General features: G+C 36.3%; 1 protein-coding gene across 1 annotated transcript in view; it reads left to right on the top strand.

Annotated features, from left to right (window-relative positions):
- The first annotated feature begins 6,250 nt into the window (after nucleotides 1-6,250).
- The window catches only part of LOC103604778 (multiple C2 and transmembrane domain-containing protein 2-like), a 39,926-nt gene continuing 26,643 nt past the window's right edge, over nucleotides 6,251-19,533 (top strand). Inside the window, exons 1-2 of the mRNA XM_008589348.1 lie at nucleotides 6,251-6,367; nucleotides 9,066-9,107. Of these exons, the coding sequence (XP_008587570.1) occupies nucleotides 6,281-6,367; nucleotides 9,066-9,107 (129 nt within the window). The 5' untranslated portion in view covers nucleotides 6,251-6,280. The remainder of the gene's footprint in view (nucleotides 6,368-9,065; nucleotides 9,108-19,533) is intronic.

The raw sequence follows: 19,533 nt of genomic DNA, 5'->3' as shown, positions 1-19,533 counted from the left end.
GTCAATTTAGTCTAATATTGTATCATTTTATCTAAAGCATAGAAACATTGCATCTCATCTCGTTGCACCTCTTCTCTCCTTTATATCTTAGTTTTCATATGTATTATATCCAAATACTTTATAAACCCTACCAAGGTAATGTTATAAACTTTGAATTAAATAGTCATAAGTATTCTAAAAAAGAAAAAAGAAAAACTAATATTTTATTTTTATCCATGTATTTCTGGCACTCTTCATTGTTTCCTGAAGTTTGTGTTTTCATGTAGAATCGTTGTCTCATCTTGAAGAATTCCTTCAGCATTTATTAATGTGCAGGTCTTCTAATAAAAAATTCTTTTAATTTTCTCTTATTTAAATCTTTATTTCACTTTCATTCTTAAAGGATTTTTTTATGGTATATAGAATTCTGGATTGACAGTTTTTGTTTTTGTTTTTACTTAGCACTTTCAAATTGCTGTTGCACTATCTTCTTGTCTCCATGGTTTCTGGTGAGAAAAATCCATGGCTGTTCATATTGTTGTGCTTATGATAATGTGTCATTTATCTCTAGTTGCTTTTAAAATGTCCTCAGTATCTTTGGTTCTCAGAAGTATGATGATGATATGTATGCCTAAGTCTGCTTTTCTTTAAATTTACTCTCTTTGGGGTTCTCAAACCTATAAATTTTGTCTTTTCCCAGATCTGAGAAATGTTCAGCCATTAGTTCTTTAAATGTTTTTCTACCCTTCTCTCTCTCTCTCTCTGTCTCTCCCATCTTCCCCCTCTCTCAAAGATTACAGATACATATGTTAAGAACTTTTGAAATTATCTGATGGTACCCAGACATTCTATTCATTTTCTCTAATATTTTTTTCTCTATTTCAGATTAGATGATTTCTTTTGATATATCTTTATATTCACTGACTTTTTCTTCTTAATTCTGCTAGTAAACCTATCCACTGAATTTTCTTATATCAGATGTTGTATTTTTTAGTTGGGCGATTTCTATTTTTTCATAGTTTGTATATTTCCTTCTTATATTTGCTATATTACTCATTGTATTATTTTCCATTACCTCACTAAGCATATTTTTAGTAGGTGCTTTAAAGTTCTTTTCTGATAATTTCAACACATAGTTCATCTTGGAGTAGGCATCTGTTGATTGCTTCTTTTGTAAAATGGATTCCATTTCCCTGATTCTGTGTGTTGAGTGATATCTTAGATGTTGGCAGTATTATGTTGTGGAGACTCTAGAGTCTGCTGCTACATTCTTCCAAATAATGTTGAATATTTTAAAAAGTCATTTAACTTCATTAGACTCAAACTGCAAACTCTTTCACACCTCTTGTGGTGGCAACTTTGATCTCAGTTCAGGTAGCTTTGAGTGTGCCTCATACATATGTTAGCAACTTTAGCAGAATTTGCATGTAGAATGTGGGGTTCTCCTTTGCTTGCAGTCTCTGGTAGCCCTGGCTGTCCCTGAGTGCTTTGCCTGTTTCCTCCATTTAGAAAGATGGCACAATTTTTCACTGGGGTTTTATTCAACTGGCATTACCACTGGGATAGCAAGCTGTTTTGGGGTCAAAGATGCAAAAATGTTCAAGTGACCCCATGAAGATCTGATTTCATATTTCAAGGTTTCAACTCCCCTGCAGATGCTCAGATAATTAGTGCTTTTTAAAATTTTTTCCAGGGTTTATATTTGTTTTTCATGAAAGGTATGCTTTTTAGGAAATTAATCCTTTGCTGCAGAAGTGGGAAATATGCACTGATTTTCAAAGTATTTCTAAAGGCACTCTGATCTTGCTTCAAAAGAGTTTGGGGCTGTTTGAATGTTTTACTTAAATATGACTAAATTTTTGTTGCAAAACTCTTCTAGGATTGTTTAACTACACCTGATAGAAGCAAATGTTATGGCAAATGAGGCATTCACTTAACACAGCTGTCCTTGAATACTAGTTCACGTTTAAGTAATTTTTGTCAGACATATTATAGGTAGCTTTGTAATGAAATAAATTTCAAATATTTTGTTTTATGATTTTTCTCAATAGCTTTATGAGCTTTACATCAGCCTCTTTTACTTGAAGTTACATTTAGCATTAAAAAAATAAAATCCAACTTACCCAGTCAATAGACATTTAGAAACAGCAATCATTTAATATATAGTTAAAACCTCTAATCCCCAAAGAACCTTAAGGAAAGGGAAAGGAAAATAGATGACAATTAGGAAAATCTCTAGATTTACCTAATAGAAAAATTTCTGTACTATTTTCTCTACTTTTTGCTATTTTCTTTTAATATATATATAAAACAACCCCTCCCCCCCCAAAACAAAAATGAAATAAATCTTTAAGAAGATAGAAAATCATAGGAAAAGATATATTATAAAACAGCAAAAAAAAGAAAGTTGATAAAGCAAGCTAGATTAATAGACTGGAGGAAATTAATGACACAGTAGTCTTCACTGATTCAAAAAGTACTCCAAAAATTCGACACTTACTCATCAGGAAAATATAAAGAGGTTTAGCACTGAGAAAAAACATAAGTAAAATATAGATTGGAAGGCAAAAGAAAGATCATCATGATTTTCAGTTTAGATGATTTTCCACATCACATCTCCAAAAGGATATTTTTGCAATCTCCTTCATTTAATTAGGTCTGCGAAAGAATGTGAACAGCATATAAAAAGCAGTGATCCTGTACCCAGCAGTAATCGATTAAAGTGTAGAAATTTAAAAATGGTCCCATTACCATTCATGATAGTATCAAAACTCTCAGTTACTTACAAAGTAATAGAACATATGCAAAATCAGTATGGTGAAAGTAATAAAATGTTTTTAGATACCTAGAAGGTGTCCTAAATGTATGGAGAAATAAGCAGTCCTTATGATTCAAAATGTTAATACCAGGATGTCCATTCTCTCCAAATTGATACATAAATTCAAGACAATCACAATCAAAATTTCACCAAGAGTTTTATGGAACTTTACAAATTGATTCTAAAATACATGTGGACGAATAAAGGACAAAAAACATTCAAGATAATTTTGAGGGTGCAGTAATAGAGGTTGTCCACTCAAATATTGTTTGGTTACTAAACTATAATTTAAAAACGTGATCTTGGTAAAAGAATAGGAAAATATATCAGTGGAAGAGTTTAGAAGAGCCAGAAACAACAGACACACTCATGTGGGAACTTGGTATATAACAGAAATGGCACTGTAGATTGGTGAGAAAAAGATGGATTGTTAGAGGAATTTAGTTGTAAAAGTTAGCTGTCTGTAAGGAAAAAGTTCAAATTCGATGCTTGTTTCTAATTATACATACAAAAATTGAGACAATAAAGATTATACAAACACACACAATTATCTTTTAGAAGAAAGCACAAGGAAATAGCTTTATTATTTCATGGTAGAATATGATTCCTTAAGTAGAACATTGAAGATTGAAGGCATAAATCCTAAGATTAAAGATGAATATACTTGGCTCCATAAAAAATAAAACGTCTGTTTCAACCTAAGTTTGCATTGATAAGAGAGTACTATGCATAAATTGGAGAACATTCCTTTGAATGGGAAACTATACCTGTTAAAATGAATGTACTTGAGAGCCGGCCCTGTGGCGCACTTGGGAGAGTGTGGCGCACTTGGGAGAGTGTGGCGCTGGGAGCGCAGCAATGCTCCCGCCGCGGGTTCGGATCCTATATAGGACTGGCTGGTGCACTCGCTGGCTAGCGCCGTGTGGGCGACACCACACCAAGGGTTGCGATCCCCATACTGGTCACGAAAAAGACAAAAAAAAAAAAAAAATGAGTGTACGTGAATTACATATACACCATGAAGAGAAGTATAAAACATACTGTTGAATAAAATATTTGCAAAATGATATGAACATTTTGATGCTGTTTATGTTATTTCTAATATAAACCTAAGGTGTCTTCAGGTGGGTAGGATTCACATCACTTTTAGGATAAGGTTGTCTTTGGGATGAGAGGCGTAGGACTCAGGAGGATTGGCAATAGTGACCAAGTACTTGAAATGGTTTATTTTTTTTAAATGGAAGAATAATAAGTAAATTAGAAAGAAAGATGACAACAAGCACATTAACAAGACTTAATGTTTGGGGAAGAGAATATAGGTATTTGTTGAATTGTTCTATATATTTTTTTGTATTCTTGGAATATTCAGTAATATAATATTAAAATATTATCTTTGGCATAGAGAATAGACTAAAATTTTATATGGTGTCAACATAATTCTAACACCAAAACTTGAAAATACCAAAAAAAAGCAAGCAATAGATAAATGTAATTCATGGGTATCTATGCAAAACATGAGCAAGTAAGATGCAACAGTACATTGAGAGATTATCAGACCTCAGTGAAGAAATGGTTTCTCCCAGAAATATGGGGTTGCTTTAATATTATGAAATCAGAAATATAGTACACCATATTGATGTTTTAACATGGAAGGAAAAAACCCTCCTAATCATTTCAGAAGATACCAAAAATACAGTTGATCAGACACCATTCATTCCTGATTTAAAAAGTGTAATAATTAAATAAATTCTTGTTGGAATAGATGGACATGTTCTTGAAATTTAAAAAATGATTTTGTTAAGTTTGGAGCAGATACAAAAGAATATTTATAAAATACTTGAAATATATTATGAATAATAAACACCTGTAGGTGAGTTTTGTAATAGTAAAAACTGGCTCATATGTGTGTGTATTCTTTATGTGATATGATTTATATAGCTCAAACTGAAAGGCAATGTCATGCTTAATGCTAGAAAAAGGGAATACTTAGAAGCCTTTTCATTAAAGTCAGGAATGAGATAATAATATTCCTCTCAAAAGTTTTATTTACCATCGTTTTGTAGGAGTAGTGAAATTAAGCAAGAAAAAACTGTTACAAATACTAGAAAAGAAGAAACAGAAGAGATACCTTATTTGTAGATTACGTGACTATACTCTTAGAAATCCCAGAAGAATGAAATAAAAAGCTATTTGAAATAATAAAGAATATTCAGTAAGGTTGCTCATTTTAAACACTAATATATATAAATTATTAGCTTTTATATGCAAATAATGACCATTTTGAAAAATATAATGGGCAGGGGGAAGGAGAAGTGGTGGACTAATGATTACAAAACTATGCCATCTTTCCCAAGTAAATCACTGTGCAGTATGTGCATGTATTGAAACACACTGTACCCCAAAGATATGTACAAGTAAATTTTAAAACTGAAAGAAAAATTTAAAAAAATTTTAAATGTTAAAGAAGTTTTTAGCAGTAAAACAATATTGCTTTTGAAAAGGAAGACTCAGTAAGATGCAGTAATTTGCCTCTTCTAAGTTGATAGGTACAACAGTGACTTTTTTGAGTGCTTTCAAGCTGACAGCTGATAACTACGAATTACCTTATTTCATCTTCTAGACTACCTGTGAGTTCCAAAAGAAAGTGAGGCTCAATTTTGAAGTAATTTGCCCAAGATTTCACTCCTACCTCACATTATAACGATCAGCTGTTCTTATCTTATTTATCCTAATTAGTGTGTTCCGTGGAGGTGTTTGATTTGCATTCATGTTTCCAGCAACCATCATAACACAGGCACTGGGACTCAAACCCTGAGCACACACTGTCCTACAACAGGGGTTGCAATTTTCAGAGGTTGCTAGACAGTGCGGGTAAGCGCATACCTTGTCTGACGTAGACAGTGCTGGCTGATCATTTTCTTGTGGCACTACCATCTCAAAATTGGTAGATTTTAAGATTTTTAAAGAGTTTGGAAATCTAAAGGTTTTTGTTTTTTCCTGAAATATTTGGATTTTTAAACATTGGCAGCCAACTTAAAAAGTAATCTCTTTCTTGAGTTCAAATACACATCACTGTTGGCCAAATTGGCCCTATGGCCTGCCTCTTTGTGACCTTGGATTTTTCCATACTGCTTTCTCTAAATTGTGGAGCACTAAACTCCAGGGACAAAAAACTGACTAGAGTTGTTAGTATAGTGGGGTTTCGAAGTAAAGGCTACTGTATGGGTCAATTCCAGAGTGCAACTGGCCAACTCTATACTGTTCCTCATTCTGCAACCGGTTCTAAAATTGAGTTAATAATTGCATGTGATTAACTCACCTTTTGGAACTGTTGCTAAAAGCTACTATAGAGTCTCAGGTTTAATCTCCTTAAGTCAATGAGTGTCAATTTAAGATTGCTCCCGTACTGTTTCATCAGTAATATGGTCTTATTTGTCTTCCAATCAGGTATTTTTGGTCACAGTCTGGAATTTTGAACTGTACATGATCCCCCTGGCATTATTGCTGCTCTTTGTCTACAATTTCATCAGACCCATGAAAGGCAAAGTCAGCAGTCTGCAGGACACACAGGTAAGCAAAGATTGGAGGAAAATGTGTTAACTGCAATAAACAACCACTGCATTTCATTTGAGACATGAAGAGCAGCCCTGCAGGTACAACCATTTTGCAGGAGAGGTCTTTTATCAGGTGTAATCTGGAGTCTTCCTTCTGTGGCAGCTTGTGTCTCTGAGTCTTGGCCTAAACTTCTGGCATGAGGAGAGTCCACTGGTTCTTGGTGATCATTTCCATGCCAGCAGCACATATCTGTGTGCCCATCTGGTTCTCTGTAAGGTTCCTGCGAATAACCTCTCGACGTCTAGAGTGGCTCCGAGCCACTGGAGGGCATGCACATCACTCCTGAGGGCTGACTCAGTCCCTTCTACATAGGCATCCTGTGCAATGTTCTCCTCTGGCCTGAAGGCTTAGGAGATTTTTGGAGACTTGCCAACTCCCAGGGCAATCAGAGAGTGGGTGAGCTTAGACCCCTCTATTTTCAGGTTCCAACATGGAATTCTGAAACTCCCAGTTATATTGAAGGAAGCACCAGCAAGGCCACTTTTCAAACACATCCCTCAGCATCTGTTTTTCTTTCCTCTCACCCTCTCCTTCCCCTACCCCCTCATCCCAGCCCATAGAATACTTTTCTGCTCTGGGTAGGTAGGAACTTCTATTTATAGGCTTGCTTTATGGTGTAATCTTGGCATTCGAGATTCAAGAATCAAGTTTTTAAAAACAAAGCTAAAGTTTTGAGGCTTAACAGCAATTTCCTTTCTAAAAACATCACCTTCACACTGGGCTCCCCAAGAATCAAATGTTGACTGTCATCACCTATTTTCCCTTTATGTGCTCATTTAAAAAAAAATCATCTTTGAAATAGTGATGTTTCTTGCTGTATTTAGGATGGAGGAAAGGTGAGAGAAATAAGTGCTGTGGTAAGAGGTAAAACTTCAGTCAATTTCAAAATTCTGTTATGTTTGATTTTGATTATTTAATACAATAGGCATGGACATGGACCAATAAGGTAATAGAACTAACTCATAAATAAATGGTTTCAAAGTTTAGTTCTACTAAGGACTGGGTTTCACAGAGGTACAGATGAAGAGAATTTTTACAAAGAAATAACTGTAATAACAAATAGTGTCAACTAACATTTTTACAATGTTTAATCAGATTTTATTTTGCCCAGTATATATGTGTTTACAGTGTATGTATACAAGGATACATCAAAAATTTTATAGAAAGATTCATATCTTTTAATTCCATTTTTCCACGAACTTTTTGAAGCACCCTCATATGTGCCTTTGGGTACCCTGTGTATGTGTGTGCATGTACATATACATGTGTGTGTGCGTTTACATAAATATACTTGTATGTATATGAATATAAATGTGTATGTGCGTGAATAAAGCCTTTTTAATTTACAAAACATACTCAAAGTCATTACCTAATTTAATCTTGCTAACACAGCTGTGAAGGAGGCAAAAACTACTTTCACATTACGCTAGATGAAACTAAGGCTCATAGCAGCAGAGTGATTTGCCCAAAGTCACAGAGCAAAAAAGTGCTGGAACTATGTCATAAGCTGGAGACTTCTAACCTCTAATTTCAGTGTTTTCTCTCCCATAACCCAGATTCATTACATTCCCATTTATCCATTGGCTTTCATGGGGCCAGTGGTGAATAGGTTAGTTTCCGAGAGGATCAATAAGTGTCACACACACACTGCTAGTTGAATCTCACCAGGATTCTGGGAGGTAAGGCTGTTGCAGCCCTGTAGAAACTTCTTGATGACTGCTCAGTGGTTTTACGGCATATGGCAGAATACTCTCTGGATTCTTCAGAATTCTCCCATTCAAGAGCATGGTATTGACAATTCTTCTTGCTGTTAGAACAATGACGTCTAAACTGCATGCCTGACCTTTGCAAGGTTAAGCAGAAAGATAAGTGTTCAAACTGCAGATAGACCCTGGTTTTCTAATACTGAGCAATCTTTCCAAAATATATTGACTATGTACCAACACGTGTTGGTTTTTAAACATTGCAGTGATATGATTAAAACTTGCCTATTAAATAGCCTAGATTTCTAAACTAACCTGAACAAGCCTATTAGCAGCACACCTGGTGCCACAGCATGTGAACTAAAGCCAGGCACCCTTAAATTCAGATCAGCAGGTGGAATTTCCTTTCCTCACCTGCCCCTCCCAACCCCGAAGCCCAAGCAAAATAAGAATACCACATAGAAACCTGTAACTCACTCTTAAAATTGATTATGTTCAGACTAATGCATTTTCTACAGAGTAATGTTTCAGTAACGGCCCCAAAGGGAGAAAGCAGTCATTGTAGCAATGAGTCTAGCACAGTCGGAGTGTGGTATTCTCAGCCTTCACGTCGCAGTGGTTCATTTGTCAGAGTAAGAACAGAACTGTTTACAGAAGGTACAACAGGCACTGCATTTATAAAGCTGGGCACCTGCATTTATATATCAGGGCACTGGCCTGATAGCTTTATTTATGGTTAACACTTTTATGTAGATTATGCATATTGTTTATAGTCTTTGCCACCGTGTCTCTGAACTTGAAAAAGTGTTATTTTTCAAGAGGTTATAATGGATTTTAAAAATACTAATGCTTAAATTCTGTAGAAAAACTTGAAACTGGCTATGAGTTTAATTTGCACTTGGTAATTTTCAGCTGATGTGTTAACAACAGATTGTGGGATTTTCTTTCAGGACAGCATAGACATGGATGACGAGGAGGACGAAGATGACAAGGTGAGTATGCTTGAGAAAGAGCAGAAAAAGGGACATTAATGTTGGCAGCAGATAGCGCTCTTCCAGACTGAATCTCTCTAACTTTTTTTTTTTTTTTAGTAGTATAGAGTGCCTGGTATAGTGATATTGTAATTTTTTTAAAAAGATAACCCTTTTTAAGATTTTTTTTTTAAATGAGATCGGAAGAGGTAAAATATAAGGAATATCTGAAATGTTATAAAAAGCATACCTATGGGAGCCCTTTGATTGGACACAAGATTAGCCTTGCCCTTTATAGATAAAAGGTAGCCTAGGAAGTCCCGAGTCAGTCCAGTGAATCTGCCATTGCCTCAGGTTCACGTGTGCACTCTGCGGGGTGGTCACCCACTTCCAAGCCTGTCACTTTCCCAGCTGTTGCTGGCAGTGTTTTCAGCTATATGTCTGTGTACATCTGTCCTTTTTCTCCTCCTGGGAGAATCTCTCAAATCTGCTGCTTTTGTTGTCATTATGCTTTCAGACGAACCTTCTGGAATAAAATGAAAAAAACGAAGTGCCAAATGAGGTGCTACCAACGTAATGGACTTATAGTGCCCTGAAACCTGCAGGTCGAGGGGCTAGTGATTCCGGTGGGTGGGAGGCTCGTAAGATAGGAAGGGGTGGAAGGGGAGACTTAAGAGTAAGTATCCAATATAAACACCCACAAAATAGAAATTCATTCAAAGACACTGGCTCCGTGACACACAGAACCTTAATATTAATTGAGTGGGCCAGATGGTTTTGCCCATTTGAAGCAAATGGGGTGGATTACGAAGTAAGTCTTATTTGTTGTGCTAAGATGATCATTAATAGCAAAATAATAAAATAAAGTATAATATTTTTTAAAAGGGGATCAACCTTTTTCAGAATAGAAGTCACACAGATGCAACTTTCTTCTTGGTGAATTGATGTTAGTGGTTTCTGAGTAATAAACTCATTAAATATTAATAGCCATAGCCAAACTAGAGCACATGATAGGATGTTTTACCAAAGAAACTCACAAGTGTTAATGAAGTTATTTGAAACCTATATGAGGTGCCAGTTGCAAATCGAGGCCTCTTGTTCTTCTGACTGACCAGCTATAGACTGGAGGCTCCAATAACACTATCCTTGGGTTCAATAATTTGCTAAAATGGCTCGCAAAACTCAAGGAAACATTTGCTTACATTTATGGGTTTATTACAAAGGATAGAATTCAGAAACAGCTAAGTGGAAGAGATGCACAAGAAAAGGTATGTGGGAGGGGTGTGGAGCTTTCATGTCCTCTCCAGGCCTGTCACCCTCCCAGCACCTCCATGTGCCACCAACCCAGAAGCTTCTCAAACACTGTTTTCTGTTTTGTTGTTGTGCTGTTCTCATGGAGGCTTCATTACAGAGGCATGATTGACTAAATCATTGGGCCTTAGTGATTAAGTCCATTTCCAATCCCTCTCCCCTCTTTGGAGGTCAGTGTCAGGGGAGGGGAATGGGCCCCAAATGTTCCAACAATCTAATCATATGGTTGGTTCCCCTGGTAACCAGCCTCCCATCCTGAGGGGCTTTCCAAAATCATCTTGTTAACATAAACTAAACTCAGGTGTGGTTGAACAGAGCTTGTTATGAATTGAAAAAGGTGTTCCTTTCACCTTTTTAGCTCTGGAGTGATTTCAGGAACTGAGGACAAAAACATATATTAAACAAAAGATACTTTTATTGCTCTTATTAGTTAGGAAATTTCAAGAGTTTTAGGAGTTCTCTGCCAAGAACCAGGGACAAAAACCAAATACATATTTCTTATTATATCACAATATCACACTAGGCAAAATTCTAAAGTTCTATAAACCAAGGTTTAAAAGTGAGGAAGATTTCTTTCTGTTTGGCCAAGCCTGTTAAATGAGCCATTGAAGAGGAAGAGGACATAGAAAAGGACCCCATCCACCCTTTAATGATAATTTGGCCCATCTGATAATGGAGAGCATCCAGCAAGAAAGCAATGAATGAAAAAGTGGTGTTCAGTGACTGGCAGGCAACAAACTCAGGCCATAAAGTCTGGACCAGTGGTGTTCAAGGTTTAGTCTACCACCGAGGCAACTTAAGAGCTGCCTGTGGGTCTGTAGATAGAACCATCTGGGCTGTGCTCCAATCCTTGCTGGGCAAGGATGACTGAGGAGAGTTGGAATAGCAGCATATGCAGGGTTGAGCCTAGGGGCTCTTGCATTTATACCGCTTTGGCCCTACACACCTCTGCTGTGTCAGCCCTACACACCTATCTCATGCTGAGGGGGTTGATACTAGGGTTCTCCTCATTTCCCCCAAGGCAAGTTCATTCTTGATATGTTTTTATTATAGTATTTCAATAGGGCCTTTTGATAGCCACAGCAAAACCATAATAGTTTTGCTTCCTCAATTTTATATTTCTATGAAATCTTCTGGAGGAATAAATCTAAAATGAAATTTTGGCTTCTACTTATACCTCTTCTGCTTCACACAACCCTTCTATTGTTAGTGGAGACCAGCAGACTTTTCAGCCTTTGTCCATATCTTTTCACTCTCCCATTTGTAAGAGATTTATAAATGAGAGGGATTTTCAACTTGAAGAGGTCTTGAGTGCACATTCACGTATGTATTACAACACATCAGTTTTTTTCCATGTGCAGCAGCCACACCACGAGATGTGCTCATCATAGACCTGGACAAAAAAAATCACTGGGGCACTTCCCACCATAGTGTGCTGTATGGAAAGTCTTACCCGCTGAGCCCTTCTGGCTTCTGGTGCATGTTAGACACGACAGAACACGCTTCTGGGAATTGTAACACACCCAGAGAGAGACAAACTGTTTACAAATTATAAACACATGGCCATCATGCTCCAAACCAGAAGAGGAGAGAAACTCCTTTCTACCCAAGCTATCCATCTTGCAAGTGACACTCCTTAATTGCCAGCTCCTCTTCCCAGAAAATACCATCACAGACGACTGTGGGAGATGAAAGTGTGCCGGGCGCATTGGCACAGCTCCCTCAGGAGATCGATGCGTCCTAGTATTCTGCCTGTCTCCAATGCACAGACCAGGACACGGTCTGATACTTTTATTGTCTGGAACAGGGAATGCTATTAAATGACATCAGTGTAGCCTCTTGCTCCTTCCCATTGTGAAAAGTACCTGGTAGTAACCTGCATTAGAAACTGGATTAGACTCCACAATGTGCCTTCTTTTCTTTTGTGGACTTTTGAACTTTCAGGTAACTAGTCTTTTTTGGCTTGTAGGAAGCAAAATGTACAGGCTAAACTTTAAAGAGAGGAAATCCTTCTTTCTCATACCAGATGGCTCATGTAAGAAATTTCTTGTTACAAGTATAGTTTGCTAGGGACCCCAGAACAAACAGATAATGGCTAAGTTCAGCCAACAGCAATCAGTTGACATTTCCTATTTGTATTAGATTCCATATGTGGAATCCTTCCGTGTGGACCTTATTTGTACGGATGGATTACAATGAAAATTGCATTAATTTCCTACACAGTAAAGGTCAGTAATTGAAGCATGAACCAAGAAACTATTGTGTAAAGTGCTGTATCCCATGCTTAGGAAAGGTCACGCAAGACAATAATATCTTGTTTTCATTGCTGAAGGTATAAATGCTTGCATTAAAGTTTCTTTCTTTTTCCAGCCCAACAATCACTTACATAGAATATTTCAGCATTTACTATTAACATCAGGAAGAAGGAATCATAAGGGCATGTAATAAAAGAAAAAAAAACCCCTGCTTATTGCTGTACTCTGATGCTTGCATTGTGGGTTGGAATGTTTATAACGAGGCTGACTAGGCTGTCAGAAATAGGATTTGAATGATCTGTTCTTTTAGGATCATCAGTGAGGTCAGTTGCCTGACAGTGTATATGAAAAAAAGTAAATCATACTTTTATCTCAGTTATGGATGAAAAACAGATATGGATGTTTTCCTTTAAGAAAATAAGAATCATCTAATACATTTTTATTGATTGATTGAAGAACGTTTTGTAATGAAAGGATGCCAATGAGTGTTATATCTATATCCTATTTTCACAAATTAGGATGGCATCATTAAAATTTAAGTACATTTTAAGACATCAATTTTCAGTGCATAATATGATTTTCAGTACTCCGAACTGATTAGTCCCCTCATCATTACTCAGGGAGAAGCACATGGTGTATGTATTGAGAAGGAGTTCTCACTGTGAATTAACCTGCAAAGTCCTTTGAATGAGGTGGTTAGGTCCATCATGCCTCTTTCCCTGTGTTTCCTTGTTCCAGAGAGAGAGAAGATGATCTGTGGGATCCTAACCAGGGAAGACTTGTTTATGGGGGAAATCTCCCAATCCAATATTAGTGAGAGTAGTTTTGCTAATGATTCTTTTGTGCCTTCTAAAGAATGTCCAGAACACAGTAAATTGGCTTCATTGGTAATTTTTTTAAAGCTGTAGCATAAGCAGTGATACTTAAAGATAATAAAGTGGGGTATTTTCAAGAAAATAAAAAGCCAGAGAATATCTTTGAAGGGTTGACAATCGTTGCATGCACGCGGTCACATATACCCTTTCAGCGCATGTGTGAGGGGTCTTTAAAATGTTCTTGAAAGGATCTGTATTATCTTTTAATTTCACTTTTCTACAAACTTTTTAAAGTACCTTCCTACAACCTATATATAATGCATATTGTGGGTGAACTGCTTATGGATAATTATCAGGGGGATAAAGTAAATGGTCATTCTTATTTAACTCTTCTTAATTTGATTTAATATGGTTTTTAGTGATGAAGCGGTTTAATTGCTCACATTTCTACCATACCTTCTTACTGTCAAGACTTCAATAGTAAAGTGGATTCCAGCCAATTCTTAGTGATCAGTTTTTGCATGTTTTGAAGGAGAAGGAGTTGCCTACCCTATCCTGTAGTCCTTTCTCTGACATTCAACTTGCTCAAATGTTCTTTATAAAAATCAAACCTCCATTTTTAAACATGTTTTAGCTTCGCTGCTCTTAGAAAGGATCCAGAAATTTTATCTATCCTGGCATTTAGGAGCATTATTTAGAACCTCCTACTTACTATCAGACTCACTAGTTTTCCACGTACTTGTATATCTTTGTGATTCCTACTGTAAGGATTGAAATTGGTATCAGTTACTCTCAAATACTGTGAAATATAATATACAAGACTATAAATTAGATGACCTATTTATCTTTCTATTAGCTAAAGTGCAATGCCTGATGAAATACAGTCAGAGGCTCTGATTTTTTGGTAGTCTGTAGACTGCATCTAGGTACTTAATTTCTTGTTGCCTAAAATTATTACATCATGCTAACCAAGGCATGCACATTGCACATTGTATCCCCATGTATACTTGTGCATCCCAAATCTGAAATCTGAAATCCAAAATGCTCCAATGAGCATTTCCTTTTGAGCATCACGTTGGCACACAAAATGTTTTAGATTTTGGAGCATTTCAGATTTTAGATATTCAGATTAGGGAAGCTCAACCTATAATCTAAAACAAGACAGTTCTGAATAAGAATTGTTTTAAAAAATTAGCTTTATAAGATTTGGATATTTTTAGATGGTTTGCAACGTGCAGACTGCTTTTTTATGCTTTAGCTCATTCAACACTCAAAACATTAAATTTGATATTATTTTTTTGCCATCTATAAATGAACAAACCAAGGTTAAGAGAAATTAATATGTCTGAGATTTCTCAGCCCGGATAGTAGCAAGGCTCAAACACAGATCTTCTGACCTAAATATTGTTTATTTTTGACCATGTCACATTGTTATGAAGGAAAGATGTCATTAACTTATTGGTCCAATTTCTCCATTGTTATTGGCAACATTTACTGATTTTCTCTGTATCGGAGCCTCTATGTGTCCAGAGATTGCAGGCCCAAACAAGGTGCTCGTACAGTGGTAAATGACACTGCCCTGTGATTGCTCCTTTCATTAAGGTTTGTATGCTATGTTGGGCAGTGGAGGAGGAATGCCAGAGGACTCAGGGCGGCTAAAAGGAGGTGTTGTTTGAACCGAATCTTACAGTAATTAGAATTACTTGTTGTATTGCTTGATCACGTAAATATTTTATTTTATACCCTCTCTACTCTCTCAGCTGGGAGAAAACTGAAGGATGCCCACAGCTAACTCAGCAAGTATGGTTTGTTGTGTGTTTATCTGCAGCAGCATGTAGGTCTAGAAAACCATTAGCCCTCTTTACCTCGTGGTGGCATGGCAGTCTCTCAGCTGGCTCAGAGGAATGTTTAATGAAATCAGTCTACTCAGGGTCTAAGAGCCAAATAACTTTTTTTCTAAACTTGCCAGTTTTTCAGTTGTGTTTCATGAGAGTCTTCGTTTTGGTGTTGTTATCCATTCCTTTTACTTTTTCAACACTACCATTGGATACCAGGTGAGATTCCTGTTGCAAGCCAAAAAAAAAAAAAACATGCTGGTAAATATCAGTGCAGTGTGTAAATACCTATGCCTTATGCAATAAACAGGTAGAGCAGTTTAAAACCACTTAGAAATGTTGATTGAAAATCCTAACACTGTTTTATACTTATTTTCCAAAGCAAAAAAACTACTTGAGAATGAAGTACTCTCCATAAAGAGAACACATCCCTGCCCTTATTTTAATAGCATGCACTGTGGAGTTATTTCTGTGTGTGTGTGTGTGCACGAGCATGTGTGCACGCATCTGCACACCCACAAAACGTCTCACGGGAAAAAATCCTAATGACGGTTCCCAGTGCATTAAGCTGGGATTGCCAAAGAATAATTTTTAATCTCATATATCAGAAATATTGCTTCTTGTTCTTTGTTATGACAGATGCTGAAAGGTTTTTTCATGCTAAATGCTGTTCAGTCTATTTCTAACATTTATAATGCTTCAAGTTTTCAAGTTACAGACATTTAATATTCAGTGGGATGAAACAGACCAAACCTATTCCTGTTCAACATCTAAAGTTATATTTTTGCATCTTTAGTCTAGATGACTGAAGCTACTGAGAGGATCTTGAGATAAAAAATGGTTCATTGATCTCTTTTGGAAATCTTGTGCATCCTGACAAATACTGCTCAATTTTTAGGCATTTCAAAAGGATTTTTCCTGACACGATCAGTTTTCAGAAATATCTCTCTGGTTTGTATAGGTAATTAATAGAGAAATGAGAGTTTTTCTAAATTGGAATATGCAGGAAAGATTTAAAGTAACATACTGATTGTATAATTAATTCTCGGTTGTAAATTCATTTTGATGGTGTTAATTCTTTCCCAGAGGCTCAAAGCTAGTTTAATGCACTTACAGTGCTGTGCTCATTGAAGACGGGGAAAGCAACAGGGCATTGAGGAAGGAAAGACTCATCTACTGATTTATTTTTTTGATTTTCTTTTTAAAGAAAGAGCAGCTATGTTACAAAATAGACACATTATTTGTTCTTAATTCAACTGCATATAAAACTTAGCCAAAAGACTCAATTCTTTAGACATTTTATAAACAAATGGACCATAAAAAATGGTGATCTTGCATTCATCTTCATGATATATGCATTTTTAAGTTACAGAGTTGGAGTTTGATATTTTTCATACAATGGGTGCCACAGAGAAACCTTATGAAATCTGAATTCAAATTTCATGCTATCATTTCTTCTATTACCTGCTTGCTCATAAAAGTGGACCCTAAATCATGTGAATTTTACTTATGCCTCCACATTTCATCAAGTTTGTAATGAGAAGTAAAATCCCATTTTTTCCCAAATATAGGAATATGAAACTATGTGTTTAGGCCACAACTGTCTTGCTAATTTATTTAATCATACCAATGCCCATCGTTCTTTTTACTACACATGTCATTCTATAAATCAGAAACCTCATTGTTAAGGGAAAATATAAGAACATGTGACGGCAGTTCTGTCTTTCTGAATGAATAACTGTTACTCTTCCTAGGCAGTGTGGTAGCAGCAGCAGATGTAATGTTGTGTTTGCTAAACTGTGTTATCACCACATTCCCTGGTTCAATCTGAAACGTGTAAATAAAACCAGCATGGTGCAGATGCAACTGCCAGATGATCTTTCAAACAACTCGGGGCAACATGAGTAGACTTGTCCTGGAAGATCATTTCTTTTGAAACTTAAATTAACCCCAGTGTTTTTCAAACTAGAGAAAAGGTGTTTTTTTTGTTTTGTTTTGTTTTGGTTTTTTTTTCTTTTTCTTTTTCTTTTGTCTCCTTGGCTTCTTGAAGTGAAGGAACTTAGGTTTATGAAGTAGTGTACCAGGTGCTTTATTTATTTATTTATTTACTTACTTATTGAAACGTAGTTAACTATACGTATCTGTGGGGTACATAGTTGAATATCAATACCTGTGTGTGATATGTGGTGCTGAAATCAGGACAGTTAGTATATTCAACATTATACAATGTAATTTTACCAATTCCTCCCTTATCTCCCCTCCTCCTTCCCCTTTCCCACCTCTGGTATCCTCAGTTCTGTTCTCTTCTTTTGAAAGTTCAAGGTATTATTGTGATTGTTGTATCTTTCTCTCCTTCTTTTTTAATTAGTTTATTTTTTTAGCTCTCACTCATAAGTAAGGACACATGGTATTTCTCTATCTGTGCCTGGCTTATTTCACTTAACATAATTTTCTCTAAGTTCATCCATGTTGCTGTGAATGGCAGAATTTCATTCTTTTTTATGGCAGACTAGTATTCAATTGTGTAAATATGTTATATATTCCTTATCCAGTCATCTAACAGTGGAGATTTAGGTTGGTTCCAACTTTTGGCTATTGTAAATGGAGCTGCAATAAACATGGGAGTGCTGGTATCCCATTGACATGATGATTTCCATTCCTTTGGGTATATACTCAGCAGTGGAATTGCTGGATCATATGGCAGATCTATCTGTAGTTGTTTGAGGAATCTCCACACTGTTTTCCATAATGGCTGCACAAATTTACAGTCCCACCAACAGTGTAGGAGGGCTCCCCCTTCTCTGCATCCTTCCCAGCATTTGTTATTCTCTGTCTTTTTGATGATGGCTAGTCTAACTGGGGTGAGATGATATCTCAGTGTGGTTTTGATTTGCATTTCCTGGATGCTGAGTGATGTTGAGCATTTTTTCATGTGTCTGCTGGCCATTTGTATATCTTCCTTTGAGAAATGCCTATTCAGCTCCTTTGCCCATTTTTAAATCAGGTTATTTGTTTTTTTGGTTTTTTTATTCTTAAGTTGTTTGAGTTCCTCGTATATTCTGGATATTAATCCCTTGCTGGATATGTAGTTTGCGAATATTTTCTCCCACTCTGTAGGTTGTCTTTTCATTCTGTTAATTATTTCTTTTGCTGTGCAGTAGCTTTTTATAATCCTAAACACAGGCAATAAAAGGAAAAATAAACAAATGAGATTACATCAAACCAGGTACTTTACACATTTGATAACATTTAGTTCTCCCAACACTCTAATCAGAGTAAGGATTATAATCTCTGTTTCTAGATAACAAAATTGGAACTCAGAAAGGGTAAGGAACTTACCATGATCACAAAGCTAAAGATGATAAGACCAGAGTTGAACACAGTTCTCTGACTCCATAGCCTTCTGTACATAGACACATCACTTAACCTCTCTGGACCTCAGTTTCTTATAATTGGGCATATTAAGACTGAAGGCTATGTAATATGTCCATTGGTGTAGTGTTGGATATAATTAAAGAGAAAAGATCCATAAAATCGATGCTATTTTATTTTAAAAGAGATCAATTTTACAGTACAGAGAGTGAAAAGAATATTTGCTACTAGGATGATTAAAAAGATAAAGGTCTAATGCAAATCGAGAGAACAAAGACAGTGGTCAGTGTGGACTGGTGTTCTTAGGAAGAGGCTTCACAAAAGCCATGGAGCTTGAGTTAGGTCTTTCAGTCATTCTACGTGATTTATGAATCATGTCTCACATTCTAAGCACTTATGTTCTGGGTTGATATAAATAATCCCTCAACACTATTATATACCTGAGACCCTACTCTTTTCCTGAATCCATTTATTTTTTCATCAATCACTGTCTTAGCACCAAGGATGTACCCACCGCAATTGTTAGTGCTGAGAATGGGGAAAGATTAAGCAGTCTGGTCCTGTTGGTCCACCAGTTCAAGCAATGCATAGCAAAACAGGATGGTAATGGAAGATGTTCACAAAATATCCAAGCTGTGAAAGCATAAATATCTTGTAGTGTAGAAGCTACCGTGCCTTGATAAAGCCACAGAGACATTGTCCAAAGACCTTTAAAGACATTAAGAGAACAGAAATTACATTTACCACTAATCATGCAGATACCTGCCCTCAGATGGACATTATCTCTCCTAAAGATGGATAGCAAATGCCTCATGCAGGAATTCTAAGGAAGAGGTGGAAATAAGTGCAAAAATGTTCT

The sequence above is a fragment of the Galeopterus variegatus genome, unplaced genomic scaffold, assembly GCF_000696425.1.
Source record: "Galeopterus variegatus unplaced genomic scaffold, G_variegatus-3.0.2 Scaffold5388, whole genome shotgun sequence".
NCBI lineage: Eukaryota > Metazoa > Chordata > Mammalia > Dermoptera > Cynocephalidae > Galeopterus > Galeopterus variegatus.
The sequence above is the reverse complement of the archived record's forward strand: the minus strand, read 5'-3'. Positions and strand labels throughout refer to the sequence as shown.